This window comes from Nipponia nippon, unplaced genomic scaffold, assembly GCF_047370975.1.
Source record: "Nipponia nippon isolate SJK-2023a ecotype South Korea unplaced genomic scaffold, ASM4737097v1 scaffold_7, whole genome shotgun sequence".
NCBI classification, from domain to species: domain Eukaryota; kingdom Metazoa; phylum Chordata; class Aves; order Pelecaniformes; family Threskiornithidae; genus Nipponia; species Nipponia nippon.
The window spans coordinates 32,411,246-32,439,197 of NW_028262391.1; the positions used below are offsets into that span (position 1 = coordinate 32,411,246).

Sequence of the window (27,952 nt, forward strand, 5' to 3'; positions counted from 1 at the left end):
TATATTTTTATGTGCAGAATGACCAGCGCTTCCCTTTTTCTCTGATTCAGGTGACCTTCCTCAATGAGGTGACTAAGGAGTACTTGTTCTACATCGTGACTTTCAAGGCCACTGCTTCGGGACCCATCAGCACTGTTGAAATGACCACCGCTGTTCGGCAGAGAATGTCTTCCACCGTCACGGTGGACAACCCTCTGCCTGTCCCAGTGACGTTTGCCATAGATTGCAAAGTGCCCGACGTCAATGTTCCCCCACATTTCACTGTTCCTGCACAGTCGGAGGTAGGAGCAAAGCTCGTCCAGTACGCTCTCCTCTCCCTGCAGTCTTTCTGGGAGCAGGTGAGGGTGATGCCCTACATGAACCATCTGGGGCTGCTTTCCAAGGGTGACAGCTCCCACCTGCTAATAATCTGGAGGGGAAGCAGTGTGTGAGAATATTCCTAGTGAGAATCACCCTGTGCTGGTGGTCTGCCATGCTACCCCTTCTGATATGCTCCCATCAGGCCTTGCGTGGCAGGTCCTCGTGCCACATGCTCCTTATTTAATGTGGGTATTTTCAGTTTAGAGTGGCTGCAGGGCATGCCTCACCCCACTGGCAGGGTGTTTGCAGCCTGGATTGATAGGAGGTGGTGTGTGGCCTGAGGGAGTGTAGGGGCATTGTAGGGTGGGAAGCTTCTGGGATAGTGCTGGAGGGCTCTCAGCTGCTGGGGACGGTCCCGCAGGTGAACTGTCCCCCACATGCAGCAGGGCTCTGACCCCAGAGAGGAGTTGAAGTGAGGGAGGGTGCTGGGCTGCCTTCCAGCACTGCGTGAGCACACCAGGGACCAATTTCCCCCATCCTGGGCCCTGCCTTCCTCCTCTCTGCCTGACCCAGTGGTTTTTCCTTTCATTCCTCCCAGGCCGATCTTGTCTTTGAGTACCAGCCCCTGAAAATGGGTGAGAGCACTGGGCGCCTGGTGCTCCAGAGCAGTGACTTGGGCTCTTTCTACTACAACCTGGACCTGAAAGCCACCACGAGCAGGCCGGAGAAGCCCCTCTACTTCTGCACCACACTGGGCTCTAGTCAGACCATCACCACCAAAATCATGAATTACACCCGGCAGAAGACAGAGTATCTCCTCCAGGTGACCCCAGTCTGCCCTGGGCTCTTGCTGGGAGGCAGCTCATCTGGCCAGCATCAGCCCTCTCCGTCAAGGGATCTTGCCCCTCTAGCTTGGCCTGGCATAGCCAGGGTGGCCATGTGGGCCTGGGGGTCTTCCCATCAACGCTGGGCTTATCCCCAGCTGGACTGTCCTCACTTGCAGATCCCTCTCTGCTGCCCTTGTTGGAGCTGCTTTTGCAGGTTCCGTGGTGCCTGGACTTCCACCTTAAACCCCAGCTCTGGCAGTAAGGTCTCTTGGGGTTTGGGTGCAGGGTTGTCCCTGCTTGGCACGTTTGGACAGTCCTTATGGCCATTCATCATGGGCACTCACCAGGGGTATGATGTTGGGTGGGACAGGTGCAGTGACAGGCAAGGGAAAGGGACCCCAGCCAGCATGATGACAGGGAACCATCGGTTTCTTCCTGAGGTACTGGCTCTGCTTTTGTGACCAGCCCCCGCTCCATGGTCTCTTCTTTCCCCTGTGCAGACAAACTCTGCTGACTTCCAGACAGAGAAGACCATCAGCGTGGCCCCCGCCAGCAGCCTGAGGGGCTCGGAGATGAGCGTGGAGGTGACCTATGAGCCCTGCCAGCTGGGCGAAGCCAGGGCCATGCTGCAGCTCTCCTCCCCGCTTGGCGGGGAGTACAGCATCCCCCTCTTTGGCCTCGCCCTCCCACCCAAGCCCCAGGGCCCCTTCCCCATCAAGGCCGGCGGCACCACCTCCATACCCTTCAAAAACGTCTTCCTGCAGCCCACGGCCTTCCAGTACACGGTGGAGCACCCGGCCTTCGCTGTCAGGGGCCCTGAGAGCTTGCGCTCCAAGAAGACCACCTTCATCACCGTCTCCTTCGAGGGCGGCCCGGCCCCAGTCACCAGCAAGATGGTGGTCTCCTGCCCGCGGGCTGCCGGTGGCAGCGGGGCGGGGGTCTCCTGGGTGTACTACCTCAGGGGTCTGCCCCCTCACAAGTGACCTGTGGGGCACCCTGGACGAAGCTGCTTCTCCCAGTGGGCGTTCGTTAATTAACTCAGGGGGTAATTAAAGGTGGAGAGGTCTGAGCCTCTGCTTGGAATAAACGAGCCGGTGGCCTCCGCGCCGCGGGGGGGCGCTGCGGAGGGTGGCCCAGGGGTCACGTGGGCGGGCCGGCCGGGCCGGGTCACGTGGCCGCCGGCGGCGGCGGGTCCGGGGCAGCGGCGGGGCCATGAACGCCGAGCGGGACCTGGCGCCGCTGGCGCCCAGCGTGGTGCGGGCGCTGAACGACAAGCTGTACGAGAAGAGGAAGGTGGCGGCCCTCGAGATCGAGAAGTGAGCAGCGGGAGGGGCGGGGGTTGCCGGGGAACGGGGGCGGTGCCGCTCCGGGCTACCCCAGCGCAGTGGGGCTGAGGGGGTGGAGGCCGGCGCGGTACCCCGGGGAGGGCTGGGGGCGGTTCTGGGGGCACCTGTGGCCCTGGGGTGGCGGGACCCGGCGCGGGATGCTGGGGGGCGGATGGGGAACCGGCCGCGGGGGGGGACTGGCACGGCTGCCCGGTGGGAGCTGGGGGCTTCGGGGGAGGGGATCATCCCCGGGGGCACCCGGAGGGTCCGGGGGAAGGGGTCAGCCCCGGGGGTCCGAGGCACCGGAGGGCTGCAGGCCCGGGAGCCCCGGGAGGGGACTGAGGCGGGATGATGACCCTGTCAGGGGACAGTGCCCTGGGCAGTGCCCAGGCAGGAGGGGCTTTCCCCTGGAGCTGCTACGTGTCTCCCATCCCCGTACCACCGGTCACTGAGGTTCATCCCCGAGCCCATCAGCTTCTGGGCATAAGCAGGGACCCAGTAGTTCAGGGCGTGTGTCCCGGGGCAGCAGTCGTGCTGGCGAGGCCCTCGCAGAAAGCCTGGTCTGGCAGCGGGTCCCCAGTGCCATGGCGCAGCACCGCATGAAACAAACACGTGAGTAGCGTAACTTTAGAAACTCGTCAGAAGCGCAGCACTTGCTCTTCTGCGACGCTCGTGGAGGTAGCCAGCTCTGTGCCCAGCCCTGACCGTGGCTGGGGGACGTGAGGATCTTGCTGGGCAGCAGGTTGGCACCGGGGTGGCCGTGCCCATCGTCCAGGGCCTGTCTCACGTCAGCCTGGGTTCATCACCTTGTGGTGCCGTCCCACCTCTCCCCTGAGGTCTCACCCGAGCTTGTCCCATGCTTTATCCTGGCTGCAGAGGTAGGAAGCACCTGCTGTTGCCCTTGGCCTTTGGGTGTTGCCTTTACTTCTTCCTCTGTCGCTGCTGTTTCGGCAGAGCTCAGGCCTTCCTTTCAGAGCATCCCAGGCGAAGGTCTGCGGGTGTCTGCTGGCATGGCTGTGCCCCCTCTAGTGTTGCCTGTACACGTTCCCTGTGCATCGTCTCACTGGCTGCATTGGTCTGGGTGCTTTGTGCTGCTCTGGTCCATGGCTTTGCCTGGGAAGGGCTGTGTCCTTGCCAAGCACTGCCTGGAAAGGGCTCTGTCCTCACCAAGCACTGTCTGAGGGCTCAGCTCATGGAGGAGATCTGAAGCATCCCCTCAGAGGACAGCCCAGCTCAGGGCTGGGAGTGATGATCCAAGCTGGAGGGTGAATTTCAGGTGGGAGATGTGGCTGTGGTGAGCCCACAAGGGGAGCAGCCAGCCGCTAGTGGCAGCTGGTGACATGGGGATGGAGCTGCTCTGCTCAGGCTTCAGCAGAGTACACGGGAGGGACGCAGGGTGGGAACCATGTGCCTCAAATGTGGAGGGTGTACCTGGGCAGCAGGGAAAACTGATTCTTGGGCTGGGGTGAGTGTTTACTCGGGTACAAAGCCGATGCATCGAGCCCCTTCTTCTGTTCAACCTCTTTATCTTTTGCTTATTTTCTCTTTTCTTCACAGGAGCAGTTTCTTAAGGGTGGGTTGTGGCAGATGCGCTGCATTGTCCTCACAACTCTAGCCATGGGGATGCTTTAGTAACTGTCCCTTTGCTGCTGTGCAGGATGATACTCCTTATCTAAGCAGCTCTGCTCTGACTCACTCTGCCCCAGGATTAGGATTTTGTGCTTGGCTTATGCCAACCAAAGTCTGATTTGGGATCAGCCAGTTCAGCTGATCAAGCTGGAAACCCAATTTGGGAAGGGTATAAGGAGGAGAAAGGCAAGGGCCACCCCTTTCTGCAGAGGCACGGATTTAGATCAGCTTAAAGCCATCACGGAATGGCACCGGCGCTGTCTCTCCTGTGTCTATGGCATCGAGCGAGGAGGGACTTGCTGCCTCTCAGCTCAGGTACCTCCTTGTCCTCTGGCTGCTGGTGTGGGAGCAGCTCCTGCTGCCTGCAGACTCTGATGCTGCAAGTTGCTGTTGGGTGCCTTTTGCCACGTTAGTTAAATCTTGAGCCCTTTAAACTCTTGGAGGAAGTCTGTAAAGTTATTCCTGTTCAAACAAAGCTCCATTCAATAAATCCAGGCAGTAAAAGGGTCACACCGTCGGTCTGTGCTGCTCGAGCTCGGTGTGTTCCTCCTGCTGGAGCCTGCTGCTGGGGTGGGACTGGAGCTGTTTGCTCTAAATCAGCCATTTGTGAGAGCAGGTTGGGCTGTAGCTATTGGAGAACTCGTCTCCTGAGCAGGGAGAGCGAGGGGGGGCTGTGTGATGCCCCCAGGGAGAAAGGGGACAACTGCATTGTTCAGAGCAGAGTGACAACAAAGCTGGCATAAATTATTTTTGGGGGAAGAAGTTCATAAACATCTTCTATAATGATTTTCCTGGATTATAAAGCGGGTGACTGGCTGGCAGCACCTGTCTAGGGAGGGCAGCGCGAGATTGGAAATAGTGCCAAAAAAAAAAAAACCTGTATGGAGTTACGCAGTGGAAGCTTTTGTACCTTCATCGAAGATTAAGGTAAAGGTCCTTCTTCAGGCTGAGGTCTTGAGATGCGTAGGTCCACATTATGAATAGAAGTCAAAAAAAGGGTGCTGCATTGGCCGGGAATCGAACCCGGGCCTCCCGCGTGGCAGGCGAGAATTCTACCACTGAACCACCAATGCTCCAGCTGCTTGCACATCTGCGTGCGCAGCTGCCTGCACAGCTGCCTGCACAGCTGCCTCAGCCTCCCTGGCTGGCCAGTGGCTCTGCCACAGGGAGAGCTGGGGCTGAAGGGCTGGTTGGGCGACCTGGGACCTTGAAGTAGTTGCATAGGCTGGAGCGGGGTTACAGGTCTCTTCATTTAAGTGCGGCTGATGTGTTAAATATCTCTGGGTAAAGAGCTGTAAGTTTCTGAGGAGGAGCAGGTATTGCGCACGGAAAACTCGTCTGCTTTTTATTAAGGTTTGTGCTGTATAAGAGTACATATGATACATGGAATATCAGCTGAAGCAATGCATGGGTGGCTGGAAAGGTCCAAAATCCTGGTGCTGGGCGTGAGTCTGGTGGGCAACAATTCCCTACCGAGCCACTAGCGCTCCTGGTGTGTGCTGAGCAGTTCTCTGCTGCCTTCTTGTGCTGTGTCGGGGTAAATGATCCTTGTAACCTGTCTTGCTGGAGCGGGTGTTTGTCTGAAGACCCGGTGACTTCTCTGCACACATGCAGCCCTAGTGAGGTGGCCCTTGAGAGTCCATCCTGGGCTGAGAGTTCATGGATGGTGTAGGAGGCTGCAGGCTGGGAGCAACAGGAGGGCAGCGAGCTGCTGTTGCATGTGAGCAGGGAGGAGGGGAGAGCTCTGCTTTCACTTGTGGGTTCCTTGAGCGTCCCTTGTTTCGGTACTGCTTTCTTTGGCGTTTGTCATGGCTGAAAAATCCCTGTTTCTGATGGCCGTGGGGAGCCGAGCTCCCAAGCGTTTGTATCAGGCAGAACCTAAAGCTTCTTGGGTGCTTTCCTCTTCTCTCCCCAGGCTGGTGCGAGAGTTTGTGGCTCAGAACAACACATCTCAAATCAAACACGTGATCCAGATCCTGTCGCAGGAGTTTGCGCTCTCCCAGCACCCCCACAGCCGGAAAGGGGGACTCATTGGTCTGGCTGCTTGCTCCATCGCCCTGGGCAAGGTAGGTGCAGGTGGGTTTATTTTGGCTTGTGTGGGTTGCAGTGGGAGAACAGCAGCTCCTCCTGGGTCAGCGTGATGCGGAGACTCGGGCTGGTGGCCCCGCAGCTCCCCGGCTCCCTCCCTGCATTGCAGCATACAGCTGGGTTGTGTTTGAGTCTTCCCATCGCATCCAGCCACATCCCTTGGGCATGGGAGCACTTTCTGGCCTGGGTTGCATCTTGGCAGCTCCCTGGGCATGGTTTAAGTGCATCTGTCCATCCTCTGTCTCCAGCAGCTGGACTAGACTCAGCAGGTCAAGTACTAGTTTGTGTTAACAGAGCCAAGAAGAGGTGAAGCTCTTCCATCTCCTACCCCTAGCTCAACTGGCTCCAGCAGCGTGTGCAGGGCCTTTCGAAAGCAGGACTAAGGTACAGGCCAAACAGTGGCAGAGTCGTAGTCAAAGTAAATAAGTGGCATAAGGTGTCAAGCTGCGGTAGCCTGAGCTAGCAGCTGTCTTTTGGGATTGGCAGAAGTTTTACTTGCTGAATGCATGGGTCAGTCAGTCCAGTGCTGGAGGTGTTATGCTGATGCCCCTTGCATGGGAAGTTGGCCGATTTCTGTCCCAGTTAAGGTCTTTATAACTTTCCTCTCGTTAACAAGAACAAACTCGGTAAGTTGCCCCCAGGGCTATGCTAAAGCATCCAGGTCCCCATGGAGGGGAGCATGGACTCTACAGGCTCACAGCTCCATCAGGCTTTTGAGTCAAACCATGCAGCTGGTTTTTGAAAGTGCCTGCAATGGAAGGAGTTGTTTTTGTCCGTAGTAAGATGTACGTCAAGGAAAGCAGAGGACTTGGAAAGAGCAGGCTGTGCTTTTTGGAAGAGCTACAAGGTGGATTTTAATTCATTTATTCCTCTTCTAACGAGAGTCACAATCAGTCTTAGCGGATGCTTTGAAGCCTGATGGCTTTTACATTAACTGCCTTTACGCTGGTGGCCAAGGGCTTCTGAGCAGCGCTCTTGTCTTCGTTCTCTTGTTAAAATGCAGAATCTCTTTGCAAAACCCTCCTCCCCAGGATGAACAATGCTCTGCTCTGCCCTCGGCCCAGGCACGTAACCCACCTTCTCCTCCTGCACAGTGTGGGGGCAGGTGCTCTGTGCTGCCAGAGCTGCTGGTGCAGCTGGCTCTGGGGGATGGAAGAATTGCTTTAGATGGCCTTGAGGGGCACTGATAAATCTCAGAGTTCGACTCCTTAATCTGCTAGTTCGCATGTTGTTGATTTTCTTACCATCTCCTTTGCTAGACGCTTGGGAAATGCCGGCCTGTTTCCCCAAAGTAGGGGCTTTTAACTTCAAAATAAGCCAGCCTCCTGCCTCTGTCTCTGGGTTTGTCTGAAGCTCCTACTGTGCTGGTGAATCCTTGATCTTTTGGGCTGGGGAGCAGCCTCATTAATGACTATATTTGCTTGTGGGCAGAGTCACAGCCAGCCTAGCATGGCTCTTCTATGGTGCAGGAGGACAAACTTCAGCATGTAAAATGAATCTCACCTGGGAATCAGAGCCCTGCAATCACTTCATCTAATAGGTGTGTCCAGCTTAACTTCACCAGCTGTGGTAGTTCCTTGCCCATAAGCAGCTGCACAGGCTGAAGCTGCTCCTCTTCTGGTAATTGAGACCACAGTTGAGTTGGTGCTTCTGGAGACAAGAGGGCAGGAAGGCACTTTTGGGACTGCTGAATGTCTGTCTTTTTGTGAAGCCTGTATCACCATCTCCTCCGTGGTCCCCAACTCCTGACATTACAAAGAGTAGCTCAACTGGCCAAGGGCTTCTTTGCTTAACTGAAGCGGCAGGTAGGCTTGGTCTGTCGCTGTCTGGGACGTTCTCCCTGGTCCTGGAAACCTCGATGGGTTTGTGCAGAGACCAGCTGGCAGAGGGGGATAAATCCTGGCCAATGGCTGACTGCTGCAAGAGCTGGTGACTGCTGGCTTTGCTGGGGATCTGCCTCAACTCCTGCCTGCAGGGCAAAGGGAGGCAGGGATGGATTTCTCTGTGGGCCAGTCTCCAGCAGAGATGAGCAGCATGCAGTGAGAAACAGACCCTCTTGCTTGGAAAGGCACTTGGGCACTTGAATAGCTGCCCAAACTTCTTTCACGTCCCTGGGAATCGAAACCAGCCGAGTACAGCTGCACTAATTGCTTCAGTTGCTGGTGTAGACTCCTTTGAAACAATTTCTCAACTTGCTCAGTTGGCTGTCACTGTACCTGAATAATAACATTCAATCATTTCAATAATAAAATTCAAAATTCATTAATAAGTCCTGTCTAGCATAGGTGCACTAAGCCATCATGGGCCTGAATTTTTGCAGTATGTTCTAGGGCAGCGCCGTCTCTTCCCTCTCCCTGTGGTATGGTCCTCAACTAAACAGTCTCCTCCTGTCCACCAGGACTCTGGGCTCTACCTGAAGGAGCTGATTGAGCCGGTGCTGACGTGTTTCAATGATGCCGATAGTCGGCTGCGGTACTACGCTTGCGAGGCTCTCTATAACATTGTCAAGGTGGCCAGGGGCTCCGTCCTCCCACACTTCAACGTGCTCTTTGACGGCCTCAGCAAGGTAAGAAGCTTCCTATCAACCCTCACCTGTTTTTATTTCCCACACTGAAGAGGTAAGACTTGTTTTCTAGTCCTTGTCTTTTCTGGGTCAAACTAGGTTGTCCAAGGTCTTCTTTCCAAGTAAACTGGTTTGTTTTGACCCAGGCAGGTCTGACTGAATGAGCAGTTTCTGCAGCAGTACAGTGGCCACTGACTATCACTTGTTCTCTGTCCTCACCTCCAGAGTGTATTTTCCTGTTCCTTGTTGAGTGGTATTAGGAAATAAGGCTGACAGAACTGCTGCAGGCAAAGGTGGCTCTGCAGCACTACGGCTTTGTGGGGTCTGTAGGGTCAAAACCATGTCTACATATGCCTGTCTTTGCAGCTTATCACTGGAAACTTGTGTTTCTCTGCTACTTGAGAATGTGGCTGCTGGCCCATGAAAACCTGCATAGCTGGGGAAGCGATGGGTGCTTGATATCCCCCTTAGGAAGTCTCTCAGGAGAATTAGTTGGAGCTTAATGAGGAGTAAAGGGACTTCTTTGTGTCTGTCCCTGTAATGCCAAAGGAGAGCAGCAGTCCTGGGAGCCTGATGGGAGCTCCACTGCAGAGCAGGGAGCAGACCTGGGACCTGCTGCTGCAATGGCTCTTGTTTCTGTTGTTCGCAGCTGGCTGCTGATCCTGACCCGAACGTCAAAAGTGGCTCTGAGCTCCTCGATCGGCTTCTGAAGGTATTTTTCACCCTCCAGCTGAGGGGGAATGCTTGGTGCAGGCTGCAGGCATGTCCTGGCTGGGGACGTGTTGGTCGCTGAGGCTGCAGCTGCTAAAACCATCCCAGCTCAGTCCTGTGGCTACCGTCAAAACATTTCTTTCTCTCACCGACTGTAGCCTCTTAGATTGAGGTGGCGATCTCAGGCAGCTGGGTTGAGGGGCTGGTAGTTATCACAGTGCCGTGCGTGTACAGGTCTTGGGAGTCGGGTGTCTAGGGAAGGTTTTAGTCCAAGTAGGGTTGCAGCCCCGTCCCAGGCAGCAGAAGGGCTGTTCCTCTGCTTTTCCTCTCTTGCCTAAGCAATTAGCAAAGAGCAGTGAGTGGAGCTGCTCTGCAAGAAGCAGGGCTGCTGCTTTGGGTGGGGGGCTTGGTTCCTGTTCCTGTTCTGCCTGCCAACGGGCTTTTGTTCACGCAGACCTCCCAGTTCCTTTTTTGCTACTTGGAGGTAAGTGGCTCCCTGCGAGGTCCTGCCCCGCTGCTCCTCCTCATTAGCAGAGCAGTTAATGCAATCTCTGCATCGCCTGCTGCAGACCTTCCTGCTGGGAGATCTGCTCCGCTGCGCTGGTGCAAGAGACTTAGCCATGCAGCAAAATCCACGAAGCATGTAGGAAGAGCTTTAAAGGAAAGCCAGGGGACTCTCCCACCCCTGACACGTGTGATTACATCAAAGGTGCTTGCTCATGTGCAACACACCACGTGAGGCATGAACTGGAGATGCTCCCACCCTTCTCCTGTTCAGCCAGGCCGGCACACAGCAGGCAGGAGCCTCCCTCTCTGGGTTCTGCTCAGCATTAGTCCTGAGGGGGATTACTGGCTCATTGCCCAAACAAACCTCATGATTCCTTCTCCCCTGGTCTCCTGACCCGCAGACCCATGCATCAACTGCTTGTCATATTTTTCCTGTCATGTGCTTTAAAAAAGGCCGGGTAGGAGTGGCTGCGCGGGCATGGGATGGCGGCCATCCCTCCTAACACCCTCTGCTTGGGCTCTGCAGGACATCGTGACAGAGAGCAACCAGTTTGACTTGGTAGGCTTCATCCCACTGCTGCGCGAGAGGATTTACTCCAACAACCAGTATGCCCGCCAGTTCATCATATCCTGGGTAGGTACACATGGCCCCACGCATGCCTGCCCTTCCTAACTCCAAAATACCATGATCCGTCAGCATCCCGTGCATGGGCAAACAGCAGATGTTCACAGCAATGTGTGAACTCAGGCACTTGAATTTTCTTGGGCAGGTTTTTTAAGCCAGCAGAGTTTTTCACCTGCTTCTTTAAAATGCCAGCTCCCTGTCTCCTCACTGTTGCAGTCACAGGGACATCATACTGCACTTTCTGCCAGCCTGGTTCAGTACTTTGCACACCAAGTCAGAAAATATGGTCAAAGTGTTGCTTGTATAAATAGATACACTATGGTATAGAGGTTACAGTCTCCCAGGGGACAGTGCTAGACTGCTTTCCATCACCCAGCGGTGATGGAGGGATGTTGCTCTCCAGGAGGCAAGGTATCTCTACTTGCTTTCTCCTTTCTGTGCAAGGCAGGAGCTCTCAGTGCTTGGCTGGGGTCTGGGGAGAGATGCATGGCTCTGCGCCCTTTCTTTCAGCCATACTGTTTCCCATCCCAGGTCTGCCTGTATGCATCTTGGCAGTCGTTCCTGATCCCTGCTCTGTGTTACGGAGCTGTGATTGGAAATGTAGCAATGCTGCAGGCTGATTGCTTGCCTCCTGTGCTAGCCCAGCTTCTTTCCAAGACGTGCAACTCCATGCTGTCCTCTCGTCCTTCCCCCCCATCCCACACAGCTCAGCTCTGAATTCCTCAGTGTCGCACCAGATTTGTGCTGGTGATGTTAGTTAGTTTCTCTAAAACTCAGCTCTCTTCTTTCTTCTTCTTCCCCTGAGCTAGATCCTGGTCTTAGAGTCTGTGCCTGACATCAACCTCTTGGATTACCTGCCAGAAATCCTGGATGGGCTCTTCCAGATCCTGGGAGACAACAGCAAAGAGATACGGAAAATGTGAGTGTGGAGGCTGGCCGGGTGCGAGGGCTGTGTCTTGCTCACCATCTTCATTTGCTTGCAACTCTTCTGTATAACTACAGTGAAACCCCGTGTGCGTGGTGGGATATGGAGCAATCTGGCTGGCTCAGTCAGCAGATTGAAGTGTCCTTGGTAAGGGCCTCCCTTCCCCGGCTTGGGGAAGTTGTGGCTGGAGTGGCCATGGAGGACACTGTGGTCTGTGCTGTGGCACAAACTGTTCTGGTTTGGTTCAGCCCTTGTGCCCAGTATCAGAGCTGCAGAGGCTCACGTGTGCTTCTGGGATGGGGTATGAGCCCTGTGTACAGGCTTTGCAGCTTCCGAGCCTCTCTCAGCAAGGTACAGCACCAACCCAGCATCTCCTGGGTGCAGAAGAGGAGTGGGCATCATGAGCTTGCTTTTCAGATCCATTGCTGGTCTCAAGACTGAGAGGCATTTTGAAGCAGAGGAGTGGCTGGGTGTTCTCAGGAAGGTCAGACGATCCTGGCTCCTTACTCTGGGAGAGAGTTACCGGACCTGTTTTGTAGGGCACAAGTCAGTGGTGAAACTGGCCTGTGTCTATCCCGCTGCCCAGCCCTACTGGATCCTCCCTGCTTCTTTGTTTCCCAGTGTCTACATGTCACGGAACAAGCACTGAAAGCTTTAAGTATCATCTGCCCCTCTGCTCCCCTCTCTGCTCCTCATCCCAGGCTCACGTCGATCTCAACAGAGCCTGTGTGGCTGTTAGGGGAGTTGTGGAAAGGTGCAGGGGGCTCTGGGCAGCCATCGGCTCCATCCTCACTGCTGTGTGTGGTCTCTGCCTTGGAGCAGGACGAGCCTGTCAGCCTCGTCCTTCCTGGCCTTGCCCCTGCGCGGAGGCATGCGTGCCATGCCACCCGCATCCTTTCTATGCATGCATGTAGGAGGCTGGTCTCCATAACTTCTCCGTAACTTCTCTGTCCAAGGCAACTGAGCGCTAACCAGCTGCTCTGCCTCTCTGCAGGTGTGAGGTGGCTCTCGGGGAGTTCCTCAAGGAGATCAAGAAGAACCCCTCCAGCGTCAAGTTTGCAGAAATGGCCAATATCCTGGTGATCCACTGCCAGGCAGCGGGTGAGTGTGCAGGACCGAGCTGTAGCATCCACCTCTGGGTCTGCGGTGCCAGCCATAGGTTCAGGCCAGGAATTTTCCAGTGGGCTGTTCACCAGCTTGCCCATTTGCCCTTTCTTTGCCATTTTGTATGCAAACCCTGCTGAAAGTGAGGGACAGGCAGCTGTCCCATGGTTGAAACTACTGCTCTTGTACTGCTGATCCCCCAGCCTCAAATACAGGTCTGGCAACCTGTCAAAGTGGAGGCGCCTGAAGGTAAAATACCTGGCTCTGGAAGGCACCTGTGGATATCCAGCATATCTAGAAGGATCTCCTTAGGGACTTATTTTAACCTCTGATGGCACTAGCTGCATCAGCAGGACGGTTAAACATGATGTGCCTGGTGCTTTGTGTTAGCGCTGCACTGTAGCTCCTGCGGGTCTGCCACGTAGGCAGTGGCAGAGGGTTACAGCTGCAGTTGGATGTGTTTCCTGAGAAGGATCTTGTCCCTGAGCTGTGCTCATCGAGCTTAAACTTCTCTTTGAACGTTGCTGAATGGGAGTGGGTTTCTTGTGTGACAGAAAAATAGAAATGGATTGAGACTGCTTGCTCTTGATTAAACGGATGCCCAATGAATTTACACTGTTTAAGCCTAAAATCTGGCCTGTCATTGGCTGACTGCCTCAGCAGTGCTTCCTTTTTCAGAACTTGGGGAGGTTAATAAAACCCCAGCTCTAGGAGTGATGTTTGACCCAGACACACAGCTGCTACGGGTGTGACAGAGGAAATATCCGTATAGAATCATAGAATCGTTAAGGTTGGAAAAGACCCTTAAGATCATCAAGTCCAACCGTTAACCTATTACTGCCAAGTCCACCACGAAACCATGTCCTCGAGCACCACGTCTACCCTTTTAAATACCTCCAGGGATGGAGACTCAACCACTTCCCTGGGCAGCTTGTTCCATTGCCTGACTGCCCTTTCGGTGAAGAAGTTTTTCTTCCTAATATCCAACCTAAACTTCCCCTGGTGCAGCTTGAGGCCGTTTTCTCTCGTCCTATCACTTGTTACTTGAGAGAAGAGGCCGACCCCCACCTCGCTACAACCTCCTTTCAGGTAGTTGTAGAGAGCGATAAGGTCTCCCCTCAGCCTTCTCTTCTCCAGACTAAACAACCCCAGCTCCCTCAGCCGCTCCTCGTAAGACTTGTTCTCTAGACCCTTCACCAGCTTCGTTGCCCTTCTTTGGACACATGCATTGGGAGGCTTGACAGGATAGAATCATAGAATCGTCAAGGTTGGAAAAGACCCTTAAGATCGAGTCCAACCGTTAACCTATCACTGCCACGTCCATCTCTACCATGTCCTCGAGCACCACATCTATCCGTTCTTTAAATACCTCCAGGGATGGAGACTCAACCACTTCCCTGGGTAGCCTGTTCCAATGCTTGACCACCCTTTTGGTGAAGAAGTTTTTCGTAATGTCTAACCTAAACCTCCCCTGGCGCAGCTTGAGGCCGTTTCCTCTCGTCCTGTCACTCGTTACTAGGGAGAAGAGACCGAGCCCCACCTCGCTACAACCTCCTTTCAGGTAGTTGTAGAGAGCAATAAGGTCTCCCCTCAGCCTTCTCTTCTCCAGGCTAAACAACCTCAGCTCCCTCAGCCGCTCTTCATAAGACTTGTAAATGAGGAAACCTGGATTATGGGTTGAACTGGGTTAACTCCGAAACCTAATGGTTGTGTTTAATCTCAGCCTCACTGCAGATTCAGGTCTTATCTGTCTCCTCTGGGACTAAACTGTCCCAGACTAGGGTCTCTCTGGACTTGTGAGTCTGGATGGAGCAGAGGCAGCTCTCTGCTTGCAGGTAGTCCTTAGCCTGTGGAGTTTGCTTGGCTGCCAGTGCTGTCCTTTCCCTCACCTTTGCTTGTCCCATGTCTTCCAGATGACCTGATCCAGCTGACAGCCATGTGCTGGATGAGGGAGTTCATCCAGCTGGCTGGCCGGGTGATGCTGCCTTACTCCTCAGGGATCCTGACCGCTGTCCTGCCGTGTCTCTCCTATGATGATCGCAAGAAGAGTATCCTTGTAACTTGGAGCTGCTCCCATTCCTGCTACAGCAACCCGGAGGGAAGCGCCTGTTTCCTGCCCCTGGGGCACAGGGCCAGCTGCACAGCTGGAGAGGGCCAGGAGAAGTCCTCCCACCACGTGCTAAAACCCACACCAGCCCTTTGGACATGAGGGGGGTTGCAATAGCTGGTCTGGGGCAGTCCTGGTGGGGCTGCGGTGGCTTCTCCGTGGCTGGTGAGATGTGGCACCTAGCCGCGTGTGGGACTGCGTGTTCCTTACAGTGCCTCCACTCAGACATCAAGGAGGTGGCGAATGTGTGCAACCAGAGCCTGATGAAGCTGGTCATCCCAGAGGACGATGAAATGGATGAGGCCAAGCAGTCAATGACCCTACTGGCAGAGCCTGCCTCAGAGGAGTCCCTCTCCAAGCCAGAGGCAGCATCCAGCGGTGAGTCCCCATTGGTTTGAGCCATTAGAGATGTGAGGAGGGTCAAGGCAAGGTCCTCAAGAGAAGTTCTTGAGTTAGTTTGGTGTCCTGGGGCAGCTCGGGGCACATGGGACCTCTGTGCTTTCTTTGGGCCTTGGAGTCCTGTTTCACAGATGATCCTCTGCTGAGACAGAGCGGCACTGTCTGTGTAGTGTGGTCACTGATCCGGCCTGGAGCCCAAGCAATGCTGTAGTGCTGCGTTCCCTGGTGAGCATCCCCATCCCCTCACTTAGTCATTAAGTTGACCTGAAAAACATAATTTATAGTTAAACGTTTAGTGTCTGCTGCATAACATAGGAAGGGAATAGCGCACTTGTCCTGCAGGGGCTGGTTTGGGAGGAGATACCATCACCTAAAGGAGAGCTCAGAGAGCTGTTTTAGTCCCAGAGGGCATCAACACATGCTTGGAGGATGTCTGTGTTGGGGAAGGGTAGCGAACAGAAAGGAGAAGAATTTTGGGTCCTATCCAAACTCATGGTGCTCTTGAGACCATCAAACGGGTATTGTCCCCATCCTAAAATTTCCGGAAGAGAAAAGGCAAAAGGTTGCAAGCGTGATGGGAGGCCTGGAAGAGTGTTCAAGTGAGCAGAAACTAAACAGAGAGGGTCCTGGCAGACTGATGCCTGAAAACAGCGGCTTTAGCCTTCCAGCATCCCTTTGATGCTGTTGTCCTGGAATGACTAGATGCTGCTTCTGGCACATATTTGTTGTCCAGGCATGTGAAATACATGTAACTTTTAAATCACATAGGCTAATCCATTTTATTCTTCTGGGGCTGCATGTTCAGCCCAATGCTCTTCTGCAACACATTAGCAAGCGACTTTTGGAAAATCCTGCCGTGAGAGGGAGCGAGAAGGTGAGAATTAAAAGGCTGAAGGGTTTTATTGTACAACAGCAGCCGGGTCGAAGATGAGGAGGCAGGGAGCTGCGTGGGGCAGTAGGCGAGTGGCAGCCTGTGAGATGGGCAGGAGTGGGCAGGCAGGGCGTGCAGGCCACAAATAGAGCAGCATTGGTGGTTCAGTGGTAGAATTCTCGCCTGCCACGCGGGAGGCCCGGGTTCGATTCCCGGCCAATGCAGTAGCATTTTTTGGAGGGGAAAAACGTACTGCTGTAGCACAGCAGCGAAACATGTTCTTTTTTATTTCTTATTTATCCCCAAAATACCTCCTTTTATTAAAATCTATTGCAGAAGAGCTTTAAAACATCAACAGAAAGTTTAATTGCTTTAATCCCTACCCCTCTGGGGTTGGATTGCACCTTGAAGCAGGCAGGATCAGATAAACCTGCGATGCTTTTGCATCACAAACTCTCAGCTCTGCTCCCTGGTTGTGCTGATGTGGCGGTGCCACTGCGTGTGTGAGTAGAGGCAGTTGGCACCAGGGGGCATGAAGAGTCAAGTTCATCCTGTCATGCTTTGTCACCGTGCTTGTAAGACCCAATTTTAGCACAGAGCAGAGGTTGGAAAGCTGTTTGGGTCACTTGGCTTCCACATGGAGTCATGCTGTGGGAGAGCTGGCTGGGTGGAGATGTCCTGGGTTGGATTCAGCCTTTCCTGTGCTTGTGTGGTATCTCTAGGCATTGAAATCTGGATGATGGAAGGCAGCTCTGAAGTTCTGAGCTCCTTCTTTGGGAATGGTTGAAACCATCAGAAGGATGTGTCTGCATCTCCATTACAGAGGGGGAGACCCAGTTTGGGGCAGAGGTCTGAAGCTGTGCAGCCTGCATTTTGCTGGGTAAGTGCAGTCCTGTACCAGCTTCATCCAGTACCTCTGGCAGTGGAGAAGAGCTTGACAAGGAGTGTAGAAAGCTCACTGCAGGCAGAAGGAATCCTCAGGGTCCCCGGACCCTCAAACAATGGCTGGTGATGTCTTTGCAGAAGGTCATGCAGCTCTCCAGCCTCTCAGTCCTGCTCTGTGCCTTTCCTGCTGTCCCGCTAACTGCAGCTCCTTTTTATCTGTCCCCAGGCTCTCTGGATGCGTCCGGTGACTCCAACTTCAGCAACAGCAGTGTCTTCACAGTAACCAGGTACGGTCTGTTTGTTGCTTCAGAGGGGCTTGAGAAGAAGGGAAGGCTTCTCGGGGTACAGACAATGACTGACAGATGCTGACAAAACTTCAGGGAAGGATGGTCTGGGCTGGAAAGCAGTTGGGGTCTCCTGAGCCACAGTGGGGTGGATGACTGGGGATGCTCTAGGAGTTGACTGCCTGACTCTGATGCATTTGCACCAAAACACCTTGACTTTATGGTAAACTGAGGTCTTTGCGTCCCCAGGAGACGTTGCAAAGCCACGCAGGGAGGTCTGGTGAGGCAGTGAGTGTCTGTGCACTTGGAGTTCTGCATCTCACCTGTCTTCAAGCACCCATGGTTGGGCACTCTGGCTGAATGATAGGGTGAAGATGGATGGTTGGCTTGGTTATGGCTCTTCTAGCTTGGCTAAAATAGGAGGCATTTGGTTCCCTCCTGCCTTTGTAGAGGAATGGTGGTAGCGAAACAGTGGTGTGCTGGTCTGCCAGAGGTGCAGAGACCTCATGAGAAGGTGGTACATGAACCGTCTGGGGCTGGCAGAAGAGCTTGGAGAGCGCTGACCCTGGCTTCTGGGCACCACAGCCCTCTGATCTGCAGTCCTGGCAGCCCACCACGGTACGGTGCTGTGAGGCTGTACCTGGGGCTGCGCCGTCCAGCTCCAGCTGCCGGAGAGGCGAGCGCCTGCTGCCAGCCTGTCCCCCTGCCAGCCTTGCCTGGCATTAGTCAGCCCCACACCTGCAGAGAGCAGCTCCGTGCCCGGCACAATCTCTCCCAATATCTCATCTAAATCATCTCTCCTGCAAATACGCCTCTTCCCATCCAGCTGTCGGTGAGTTTGGGGACAAATCCATCTGCTCTTATAACGCATCTTTCCTTTCCTCCTGCTGCCTGCAGTTCCTTTCCTCAGAGGTCATGATTTCCAACATTTTTATTGTGCTGATGCATATATTTATTTGTTGTTGTGGTCCCTAAAATAGGATGCATCCTACCAGCGAGGCTGATGTGTGATGCCCATCATAACACATCCCAGAGCAACGCAAGCATCAGCTTTTCAGGCTGATGGTCTGTACCTGCCATTCCTTTTTTGCACTCCTGCAAAGCCCAGCTACTCCCTGGTCTTAATGATGCCCTTAATTTTTTCCTCTCTTGAAAGTACAGCTCTTTTCATTTGTGCCTAGATTTTGTTTTATGGCTGTTAAAATGTTTTCCCCGGCTTTCCTGTGATTGCTGCATCCTGGCTGTGCTCAGCCCTTGAAGTTTAGCAGTCGCAGAAGTGGGTGTGCGTAGGGCTTGAAATTGGGAAGGGAACAGAAATGGAGAGGTGCCAAGTCCAGGAGGACAAGTGATAACTGCATCTCTGTGCTGAAGAGCTTGTACCTGGGGGAGAGGGGGAGTGAAGACTGAAGGGGGACAGAAGCAGGGAGAGCTGGAATGACTTGGTCACAGTGTCACCGAAAGGCAGGAGGAGAACAGCTGCTCAAGCTGAAGCGGTCTGCCAGATCCCCAGGTTCTTGGGAAAACAATCTGGGACAGCAGGCAAGACCCTTCGCATCTCTAAGAGATCTGGTTTTACAGAGGTACTTGTTCTCGAGCCCTCCTAAGCCCTTTTAACAGGAGATGTTTATCTGGGGGTTAAACACCAGATGTTTATCTGGTTATACATCAGGAGATGTATATCCTGGGGTTTACCTGCCCCGAAGCCCGTTTCCTCGTCCTATTTGACCTCTCTGCTACCCCAGCGTTGGGACCTGAAAGATTTTTGCCATGGCACCAGTCGGGGGGGACTGGCATGGGGTTGGGGGGCTGTACGTGGCAGACAGGAGCCCTGGACATCTGCCTGGTGCTCCGCCTATTGCTCAGGCTGTCTGGCTCAGCCCTGGAGCCGGAGGAAGGCGAGAGCTGGCACCTGTAGCCAGTTGCAGCCGTAATTCACACCAGGGAGCAGGCAGCTGCCTGCATGCTGAATGCCCACTGGGTGTCAAGACAAGACCGCAGGAAACTGTTGCATTGCTTTGAAAAGCTGGAAAGCCTGCAAACAGAGGAAGTTGCAGCTGCCTTTTAAGATGAAGTCACTCTTTGCTTGTGTTTTTGTTCGTTCTCCCCCCGCTTCCCCCAGTCTTCCCCGGCGAGCGAGTGATGGAGCATGGCCCAGCGCCAGGCGTCCAGCTCTCACGCCCCCTTCTCCTGCCCTCCCCGCGCAGACGTCTGCAGAGGGATAGCACTGCAGCAGTGGCGAAAGGAGGAGGACCTCGGTCAGCAGGGGTGGAGGAGCTCACAGCCTGGCATCTGCAGAGGGGATGTCTTCCATAAAGTTGCCATCCAAGAAGATGACGAGGTCTGAATGCTCGATAGACGGATGCTGGGCACGTTCCTATGGCCACAAACTGACATGCATACACCCCCACTCCTAAAACGTGCTGTTGGCAATCCAAAATGCTTCCAGGGTAATTGCCAGCTTCCTAGTGGCATTTGTTAGGAAATGGGGACCGTGTCTGTGCCGAGACAGAAACTGGCTCCCGGGAGAGCCTGGCTGTGCAGGGCTGGAGGGACTGCAGGGCTCCCCGTGCAGGTGGGGGTCCCTGCTTCCAGCTTCTGCAAAAACTGTCATTGGAAGTGGACCAGAACCGTGTTTCAGAGGCGCTGGAGCCTTCCTGTGGCCTAGCTGACCCCGCCGATGCTGCGATCGCTGGTGTGAGCACAGCTCAGGAAGGGGAGGTGGAAGTGTGGCAGCTGGAGCAGAGCCTGGGCTTCCTTCCATCAGTCGGAGCTGCTGCAGGAGAAGATGCAGACATCTGTCCTGCATCGCTGGACTAAAACAACTGGAGACTGCCTTTTAGGCTCGTGTAACTGCATCGGGGTTTCAATACAAGACCTGGACGGTTTGAGACAACTTCCTAACCATACTGCCAGGTGGATGGTCAGGCACGGCTAGCAAGCAGTCAGCGGGGCTGCCTGGGTTAGGTGCATGGCAGTTGGACAAGGGTGATGGGACCACAGTCCCTCACCAAACTAGGTAAGGGACACGGGGGCTCCAGAAGAGCTTTTGTGGTCCTTCCTGATGCAAAGAAGGCTTCTTGTTTTGGGTGGTGTTCAGCAGTACATGGACACGTAAAGCTGCTTGTTGCTCTGCAATTTGCTGCCACGTGGCTAAACTGCCCAAGGCTGCATTTAAATTGGACTTTTAAAGGTGGTAGTTAGGGCTTAGTACAAAGCTAAAATTGCTGCTGCTTGTCTCATGCTGGAAGTTGCTGTAACGCCATGCCCAGAGCCCGACATGCCTTGGGGGTGCAGCCAGTGAGCTGAGGACCTCATCAAGGTGGTGAACGCTTGGATGGAGGGTAGGGATGGTGCTGGGTGCCCCGCAGCACCCAGGGGATGGTTGGCTGAAGGCAACGTGATGGCTTGTTTTGAGCTCAAGCACCAAGCTTGCCTTGGAGTCCCATTCTCCAGCAGCTTGTCTGGTGGAGTCTGCCTTGCTGCAGCTTTCAAGTCCAGGGTGTCCTCTTGGGGAGGCTCCTCCTGGCCCTCCTCTCCAGCCTGGAGCAAGGAGATGGGTTCCCTTCACTGCTCCCACTGCGCTGTTGGGTGGATGAGCAGGAGGGGGACCTCGGGCATGCTGCCCCAGCCCTTGTCGCAGTGATCTACAGCTTGTTAGACTGGATGCCTCTGCCTAGACCTTAGCTTCATCGCTTTCCTGGGAGATGAGCTTGTGCTGGTGCTGCAGGCACTTCCAGTACTTGGAAACCACAGTAAGCAGAAGGAAGCCAAGAGCGCTGAAATGAGAGTGATGGAGGATGAGAAAGCGACAGCTTGTGGGACCAATAGCAGAGAGGAGCTATTTACCTCCTGGCCGCTGGCTCGAGCCCATTGAGCAGCACAGCTGCCAGCCCGTATGGGAGCTGCCCTTGTGACTTGGACCACAATGAAAGAACCTGGATATTTCCACCCTTGGCAAGGCCACTTAAAGGCTAGAGCCTGGCCTAGACCTTAACCTTGTCTGAAAATGGGGTCAGGAAAGCAGCTGGGCCAGGCAGGAGGCCAGGAGGGAGATGACAGCTCAGGCATTGGCAGAGAAAAGGCGACTGCTGAGGAAAGAGATGGTAGAAGCCCTTGAAGAAAGAGGAGAAATGAGAAAATGAGTTGATAAGGGACACGGGGTGAAAAACATTGCTGTGGGTTGAACACGGTGGGAAAGTGAGTTCTGTTCCCATGCTGGAGGATGCTTTCTGAGATGGGGGGACATGCTGGGGGGTGGGTCACCTGCCCCACCACTCAGCTTGAGCTAAGGGTGCCAGTATCCAGAGGTGAGAGCCTGGTACAGCACCCATCGTTGCTCAATTCACCCTAAAAACATGTTCTTGCCATTACAGGCAAACCACAGAGGCGGTGCCAGGGCTGCGTTCATCCTCCGGAGGAGAATCTGGGGTAGTGGGTTAGATGGAAGCGATTGCATCTGACATCTGCCCTGCTGCAGATGCTGGTGCTGGGAGCCGGCGTGGCAGGCCCAGAGGATCGCATTAACGCAATGCCATTACCGCTGCTCCCGCTCTGCACTGCCTGGGGATTAAGGAGAGCCAGGGCAAGCTGCGAGCCCGCTTCGGAGCTGCAGCCACAGCAGCGGTCGCCATGCTTGGCTGCTGCCTTCCACCCTGGAAAGGCGGCAGGCCACGGGAATGTGGTGCCGCTCCATACTGGAGGCAGAGGAGCATGGTTGGTGGGAGATTTTTAGCCCAATTTCACATGTTCATCAAACCTCTTGCCTTTCAGGATGGTACCCTAGTTTTGTGCTGAGTAAACAAGCTGCTTCTCCGCTGGCAACTCCCCTAAAAGGTTTATCTCAGCAGATGTGGGGAGAGGATAGCTGGCAAGGAGCTTTGCCCAGCCACCATCTCTTTTAGAAGGAGCTGAGCCTGGCGGAGCCATGGGGCAGTGATACATGGCATGGCTGGGGTCTGGCTGGCTTGAGGTGAGCCCAGCGCTGCCAGCCACCTCCTGCGGTCAGCTCCGGTGGATTTTGACTTGAGCCACCCAGGCTCTGCTCACAGCCCACTCCCGTGCGGGTGCTGCATCACTGGGGAAGAGGTTTCCACAAGCAACTTTGGCACAAGCCGGACTGGAAATGGCTTGTTGCTCTGCTGGCAGCAGTCCAGTGTCCTCCTCTAACGATATCACCCTGTGTCCTCCCCGCCTGCCTCGCAGCAGCACAGAGCTGGTGGATGTGACAGCATCGAGGCCACCTCCAAACCAGCCGGCTTCATACACCGCTTCTCTGTGCCATCCTTTCAGCTGCTTCCCTCTGACAACATGCAATATCCTGAGGTTTTTACCCTGTCCTGCGCAGGTGATGCGTATTTTGGCATGGAAGTGTAACCGGGTTGAGGATTCATGCTCCTCTTCCATCGGGAGGCCCATGCCGGGTGGGTGGCAGGCTGCACTGCTGCAGCGGGAGCTGGTTTTGCAGGAAAACCAGATTCCAGGCTGTTCAGGCTGGCTTACATCGCCTGGGATGCTGTTCCCTTGAACATCCCCTCTCCCAAACTCCCCATGCTCTGGGTCCCTCCTTCCCCTTGATTCTGCACATCTGAGCATTTGGCCCTTGGTGGTTGTTTGCAACATCAAAGCGAAACTTAGTCCAACTTGAAATGCAATTTGCAGACCCCAGCATCTGTTATGTGAGGCAGATCAAGCAGTCAGATATATGCAGGGCTGTGAGGGGCCGCAGCCTCCTTGTCTCGCCCTTACGACATGTGTCCTGGGGAAGATCAAATCCTATTAAGCCGCAGATCTACTTGCAAATTATACCATGAGAAATCTGCCCCTTAGGATTTCTTATTAAACTAGATGCAGAGCAGCTCTGTGCATGTTAGAAAAATCGGCAAGAGTCTGGTCCAGCCTTCAATAATTCAGTAGCTTGGGTAGGACAGGAGTGACTTAGCTCCTTAATGCAGCTACCTTTTGGAGGTCTGCTTCAACCATCTCAGCTCCAACCATCTCTCCTTAACCTAGTCTCCTGCGACAGGTACTTCCCATGTCCTTACTGTTGAGGAGATAGGAAGTCATCAGGTAGACTTCAGGATCACAAACAGGACAAAAAAATGCTGTAAAATGACCTCTTCTGCGTTGAGGTCTCCTGTCCCAGTGCAGGTCTCAACTATTTGGGGAAAAACTGGGGAGTTTTTCACCATAGTAAGACCTAGGGGTCTGCAGGCTGTCAGTGTTATAAAGAAGCAATGTCCTGGTGAACTAAGGGAGTTATTTGCTTTCATCCCTGGTTGATGACCAAGAATTATCCTCGTCTTTTGGGATGGCTTTTGGGAAACAAGATGATGTTCTCAAGGCAGCCTTTTAGCAGAGAGCTGCATCCCAAAAACACTGCCAGCCAGGGCACCATCTGCAGTCCTCAGCACAAGTCTGCTGGGATTAGCGGAAACTGGATGTCCTTACCTGGTTGGGTGGCCCCAACTAGTGGAGTTTGAAGACACGTGGGTTGATGTTCTCTGGAGATGTTTGAACTAGTAAAACTTGAATTGGAGGCTGAATGCGTTTTATGGGTCTCTAGTCTTTGAACCCCAAACCTGGTGACTGCAATATAACAACAGTTTCTCAACCCAGCCATGGTACTGGATTCATCTAGCGTGGTGTCTTGTCATGTGTAGATACCAGCTGTTTTGAGGAAGTGGTAGACCTTGAAGCCTGGAAGATTTCTGTTGTTTCCAAAGCAAGTTTTTGGTGTGCTGCTGTATCTCTCATTGTGCTTCCCCATCTCATAACACCAGTCAGAAGCTACCTATGCCACATGGGCAAACCTGGCCATGCCCTGCCGTGACCCCACAGGCTTGCAAGCCTGGAGCTTGCTTCCTGGTTGTCATAACTCTTGAAGACTTGAGCACAGTTCTTGGGTTTGCCACGAGCAGATCTGGATGCACAGAATAAGAAATGTGGATGACCAGGCTGAGTGGGGCAGGAGCAGGCCAAGGGGATAGTTGAGGTTTCTTAAGGTTTGAGCTAAGATGTTTGATGCAGCCTCTGGTGCATTGCAGACCTCCCCACTGTGGGAGGAGTGAGCTGGACGTTACAGCACTGAACCAGCCTCTCTCCTTTCCATGCAGCTCAGAGAGGATCCAGGTGACCCTGAACCTGGATGGAATAGTGCAGGTGCTGGACTGCCACCTTCATGACACATCCATTGGGATGATGACCAGAATTGCAGTCCTGAAATGGCTCTACCACTTGTACATCAAGACTCCTCGTAAGGTAGGTCAGGGACTCGGCATGTGAGCCTACTGCTTCCTCCGTGGGACTGAGCTTGTCTGTTCCCAGCCTGCTCCTTGCCTTTGAATTGGCTGTAATTATCTTAGTAGCTTTGCAACCAAGCATCCACCTGCCTTTTCTGAGAAGGCTTTAGCTGCTGGATACCCAGTAGCTTAAGGAAGAAGAGCTCTCCAGCTCAGATGGCAAGCACTTGTGAAGCTTTCAGCAGCCTCCCCCGGGGTGAGGGGTCCTCTGGCAGGGGCCTGTAGGACTGATGCCGTTCATCTTTCTGGTTCTAGATGTTCCGACACACCGACAGCCTCTTCCCCATCTTGCTGCGGACCCTCTCAGATGAGTCGGATGAGGTAAGTGCTGCAGCTGCTGCAGATGTGCCAGGTCCTGCACTTGGGTCATGACAACCCCATGCAACGCTACAGGCTTGGGGAAGAGTGGCTGGAGAGCTGTCTGGTGGAAAAGGACGTGGAGGTGTTGGTTGACAGACAGCTGAATATGAGCCAGCAGTGTGCCCGGGTGGCCAAGAGGGCCAATAGCATCATGGCTTGTATCAGAAACAGTGTGGACAGCAGGACTGGGGAAGTGATCGTACCCCTGTACTCGGCACTGGTGAGGCCTCACCTTGAATACTGTGTTCAGTTTTGGGCCCCTCACTACAAGAAGGACATCGATGTGCTGGAGCGTGTCCAGAGAAGGGCAACAAAGCTGGTGAAGGATCTAGAGAACAAGTCTGATGAGGAGCAGCTGAGGGAGCTGGGGTGGTTTAGTCTGGAGAAGAGGAGGCTGAGGGGAGACCTTATTGCTCTCTATAACTACCTGAAAGGAGGTTGTAGTGAGGTGGAGGTCAGTCTCTTCTCCCAAGTAACAAGCAATAGGACAAGAGGAAATGGCCTCAAGTTGCACCGGGGAAGTATAGGTTGGATATTAGGAAAAATTCCTCCACCGAAAGGGTAGTCAAACATTGGAACAGGCTGCCTAAGGAAGTGGTTGAGACCCCATCCCTGGACATATTTAAAAGATGGGTAGATATGGTGCTTAGGGATGTGGACGATTCTATGATTTTCTGAGGCTTGGCCAGTGTTGGCACTGAAGAGTTTAACCCTGTTGGCTAAACTGAAGAAGACCCAATGCAGAGCCTGCAGGTGGCTGCCCAGCTGAAAGCCCTGCTGTCTCAGTTAGGCTGGTGTGTTTGGGACCATCTGCCTGTATAAACCATAAACTCTCCATCTCTGAGAGTTGATCCTTCAAAGTCAACTCCTAAAAATCCTTTTTGCCTGCCTGGGAAGACAGCTGGGGCCTCAGGTCCCAGAGCTGATCTCTTTCCCACGGGTCTGGGTCATGGTCAGATCCTCGGTGAGTGGGAATTTGGGTGCCTTGCAACAGCTCTGTAGAGATGCAAGGGGGATTGTGTCCAGCTGGCACTGCAAAATCCAAGTTGTGAGGTGGTTAAGCAGTACCCAGCATTGCCTGGTGGGGCTGCAGTAGATGCCCAGTGGCATCAGGTTGGCGGGGAACCACTCAGCTTTGAAGTGGGCAAAGAAAATCAGGCAGCAATATGTTAGCCAGCTTGCTCTGCCTTCGTTCTCCTGCCTGCATCTTGCCCTCCCAGTGCAGTGCTCTTCATTTCCAAGGCTGCTCCCTTCCTGAGGTGCTCCACCATTTTCCCATTTCCTTGTCTTTCTTCCTCACCCCTCTTCTCCAGTTCCAGTCATCTCAATTTTGGCATCTTTGTCGTCTTCTCCCCCTCTCCGTTGCACCCTGGAGCATTTCTAGTGCTTGGGTGGGAGGCTGGCAGCTTCAGCACACAGCTGGCCCAGGCACTGGTAGCACTTCTACCATCAGCTGGATACCTCTTGCCCAGAGCTGCGAATGATCCTGGCTGGTTTTTTGGGCCAGACCTTCCTCGTGGAATAAAAATCACACGCTATCTGCTTTGCCTTAGACACTCAGGGCATCAAACCCCAATCCCGCAATAACTCCCATGTGTGAGGGGGTTGTTAAGAGAGGAGAGAAGGGAATAAGCAAGCAAGGGAATGACTTGCGCTTGCAAAGGCAAGCGACTGCCTGGCCATTTTCCATACCCTGCTGCTTACAATGCAAACCTTTCCAAAAGAGTCCCCAAGCACACATCTGCCTTTGCAACGCTCTAGAAAGCCTGCATCTTGCAGATAGTCTCTCCAGCTTGGCAGGAGATTGCAGTGAGTCATGTTGCAATTACACTGCTTATTAATATTTGAAAAAAGCAGTGAAGAAAGGACCCTGGTGATGCATTTCCTCCATGTGACATAACTGGGAATGGCTCAAAAGTAATTTTAAGCTGATTTATTTAATCCTGTCTTCTATTTATTTAAATGTTTGGAGTTTTAGGGTTTTTTTTAAGGAAATCCATAGGCGAGTCAATCCATTAAACACCACTGATCAGCTGGCACCCAACCAGATTTGCTGCTCTCTGCAGAGGAAATAGAAATGACCGACACAGTAGGGGGTTTTTGAGCTGGGCATTTTTGGGAATGATGAGGTCAGATTGAGCTAGCTAACCTGCAATGTCAATGCCTATTAGAAGAGAGGACATGAGGTGCTCTCTTAGCCATTACTCCCTGCTCAGTACAGTATTTGTATGCACATTTGTGTTGTCCTAGAGTAGATTGGCATCCCCAGGAACTCTTGGCTGATGGGCTGGGGATCACCAGGTTAGTGTGGGGTCCTGTGTGAGCTAACCCATCAGCTTTCTGATGAGAAAGCATCTCCCTTTCCTTTACAGGTAGGGCTCTACACGTTGTATGGTGTAGCACAAGGTGTACACACATCTTCAGGGGTTTCTTTTGCTGTCTTCATCCTGTGATGCTGCCCTCCCCAAGGGAACCTGACTGGGCAGCAGTGCCAGTACCATCTTTCTTCCCAGCAAGGCTGAACATCCTTTTGCAGTGCCTGCGGATCCCCTGGCCCCCATGCACAGTTTGGAGGCTAGCTGTCGCTCTCCTGTTGTGCCCTGAAGCTGTCCTGGAGCAGTTGTTTCTTGCTTGCTCATCACCCAAGGAGAATCTGGCTTTGGAGGGTTAGTGCTAGTCAGGGCTTTGCATCAGACTGAAAGACCGTGCTCAGGCACCTTATTTTTAAGGTGTGGTCTTGCTGAGCTGCTCCGAGTCTCTCTTTGCACTTGCTATAAATAAACAAGCCCAAAGCAAGGAGAGACTCGTGCTGGATGGAGCCAGATCTGTGCCCTTTAAGTTGTCACACCCGTTTTTATCCTTCAAGTAGCACAAGGTGTTGCACCACCACCGTGCTGAACAGGGGCCAGTATCTCATGTTGCATCCACGGTGTCCTGAGTCATCTCTGCCTTCTCTCCTGTTCCCCTTCCTACCCAGTTCTCCTGCACCAGTAAAGAAATGGTCAAGAGACCTCGTTAAGATTCACAAAGGCAGTGCGGAGAAGTTGGAGTGAAGCTGAAGCAAGCAGTTCCCTTTGATATGTAGACAAGTTGGGATACAAGGATTCCTGGCTGTCAGATGCTGTACTGCTGCACTGCGTCGCC

General features: G+C 53.7%; 2 protein-coding genes and 2 non-coding genes across 7 annotated transcripts in view; 3 read left to right on the forward strand and 1 right to left on the reverse strand.

The window, feature by feature from the left end:
• Window positions 1–2,205, forward strand: part of HYDIN (HYDIN axonemal central pair apparatus protein) — a 158,461-nt gene extending 156,256 nt beyond the window's left edge. The window contains exons 83-85 of the mRNA XM_087740958.1: window positions 51–281; window positions 899–1,123; window positions 1,628–2,205. Of these exons, the coding sequence (XP_087597084.1) occupies window positions 51–281; window positions 899–1,123; window positions 1,628–2,110 (939 nt within the window). The 3' untranslated portion in view covers window positions 2,111–2,205. The remainder of the gene's footprint in view (window positions 1–50; window positions 282–898; window positions 1,124–1,627) is intronic.
• Window positions 2,206–2,273: 68 nt separating this feature from the next.
• VAC14 (VAC14 component of PIKFYVE complex) overlaps window positions 2,274–27,952 on the forward strand; it is a 67,970-nt gene continuing 42,291 nt past the window's right edge. For 2 of the 4 annotated variants that reach the window (XM_087740962.1, XM_087740960.1), the window contains exons 1-12: window positions 2,274–2,443; window positions 5,997–6,147; window positions 8,568–8,735; window positions 9,382–9,444; window positions 10,477–10,584; window positions 11,385–11,494; window positions 12,495–12,601; window positions 14,518–14,652; window positions 14,937–15,089; window positions 17,093–17,153; window positions 24,263–24,407; window positions 24,704–24,769. In XM_087740962.1, coding sequence (XP_087597088.1) covers window positions 2,340–2,443; window positions 5,997–6,147; window positions 8,568–8,735; window positions 9,382–9,444; window positions 10,477–10,584; window positions 11,385–11,494; window positions 12,495–12,601; window positions 14,518–14,652; window positions 14,937–15,089; window positions 17,093–17,153; window positions 24,263–24,407; window positions 24,704–24,769 — 1,371 coding nt within the window. In that variant the 5' untranslated portion in view covers window positions 2,274–2,339. The remainder of the gene's footprint in view (window positions 2,444–5,996; window positions 6,148–8,567; window positions 8,736–9,381; window positions 9,445–10,476; window positions 10,585–11,384; window positions 11,495–12,494; window positions 12,602–14,517; window positions 14,653–14,936; window positions 15,090–17,092; window positions 17,154–24,262; window positions 24,408–24,703; window positions 24,770–27,952) is intronic. The other 2 variants (XR_015700809.1, XM_087740959.1) reach the window with 1 other exon arrangement.
• Window positions 5,084–5,154, reverse strand: TRNAG-GCC (transfer RNA glycine (anticodon GCC)). Its single transcript has one exon. It is a non-coding gene; the product is annotated as a tRNA-Gly (tRNA).
• On the forward strand, window positions 16,135–16,205 carry TRNAG-GCC (transfer RNA glycine (anticodon GCC)). The gene has a single exon. It is a non-coding gene; the product is annotated as a tRNA-Gly (tRNA).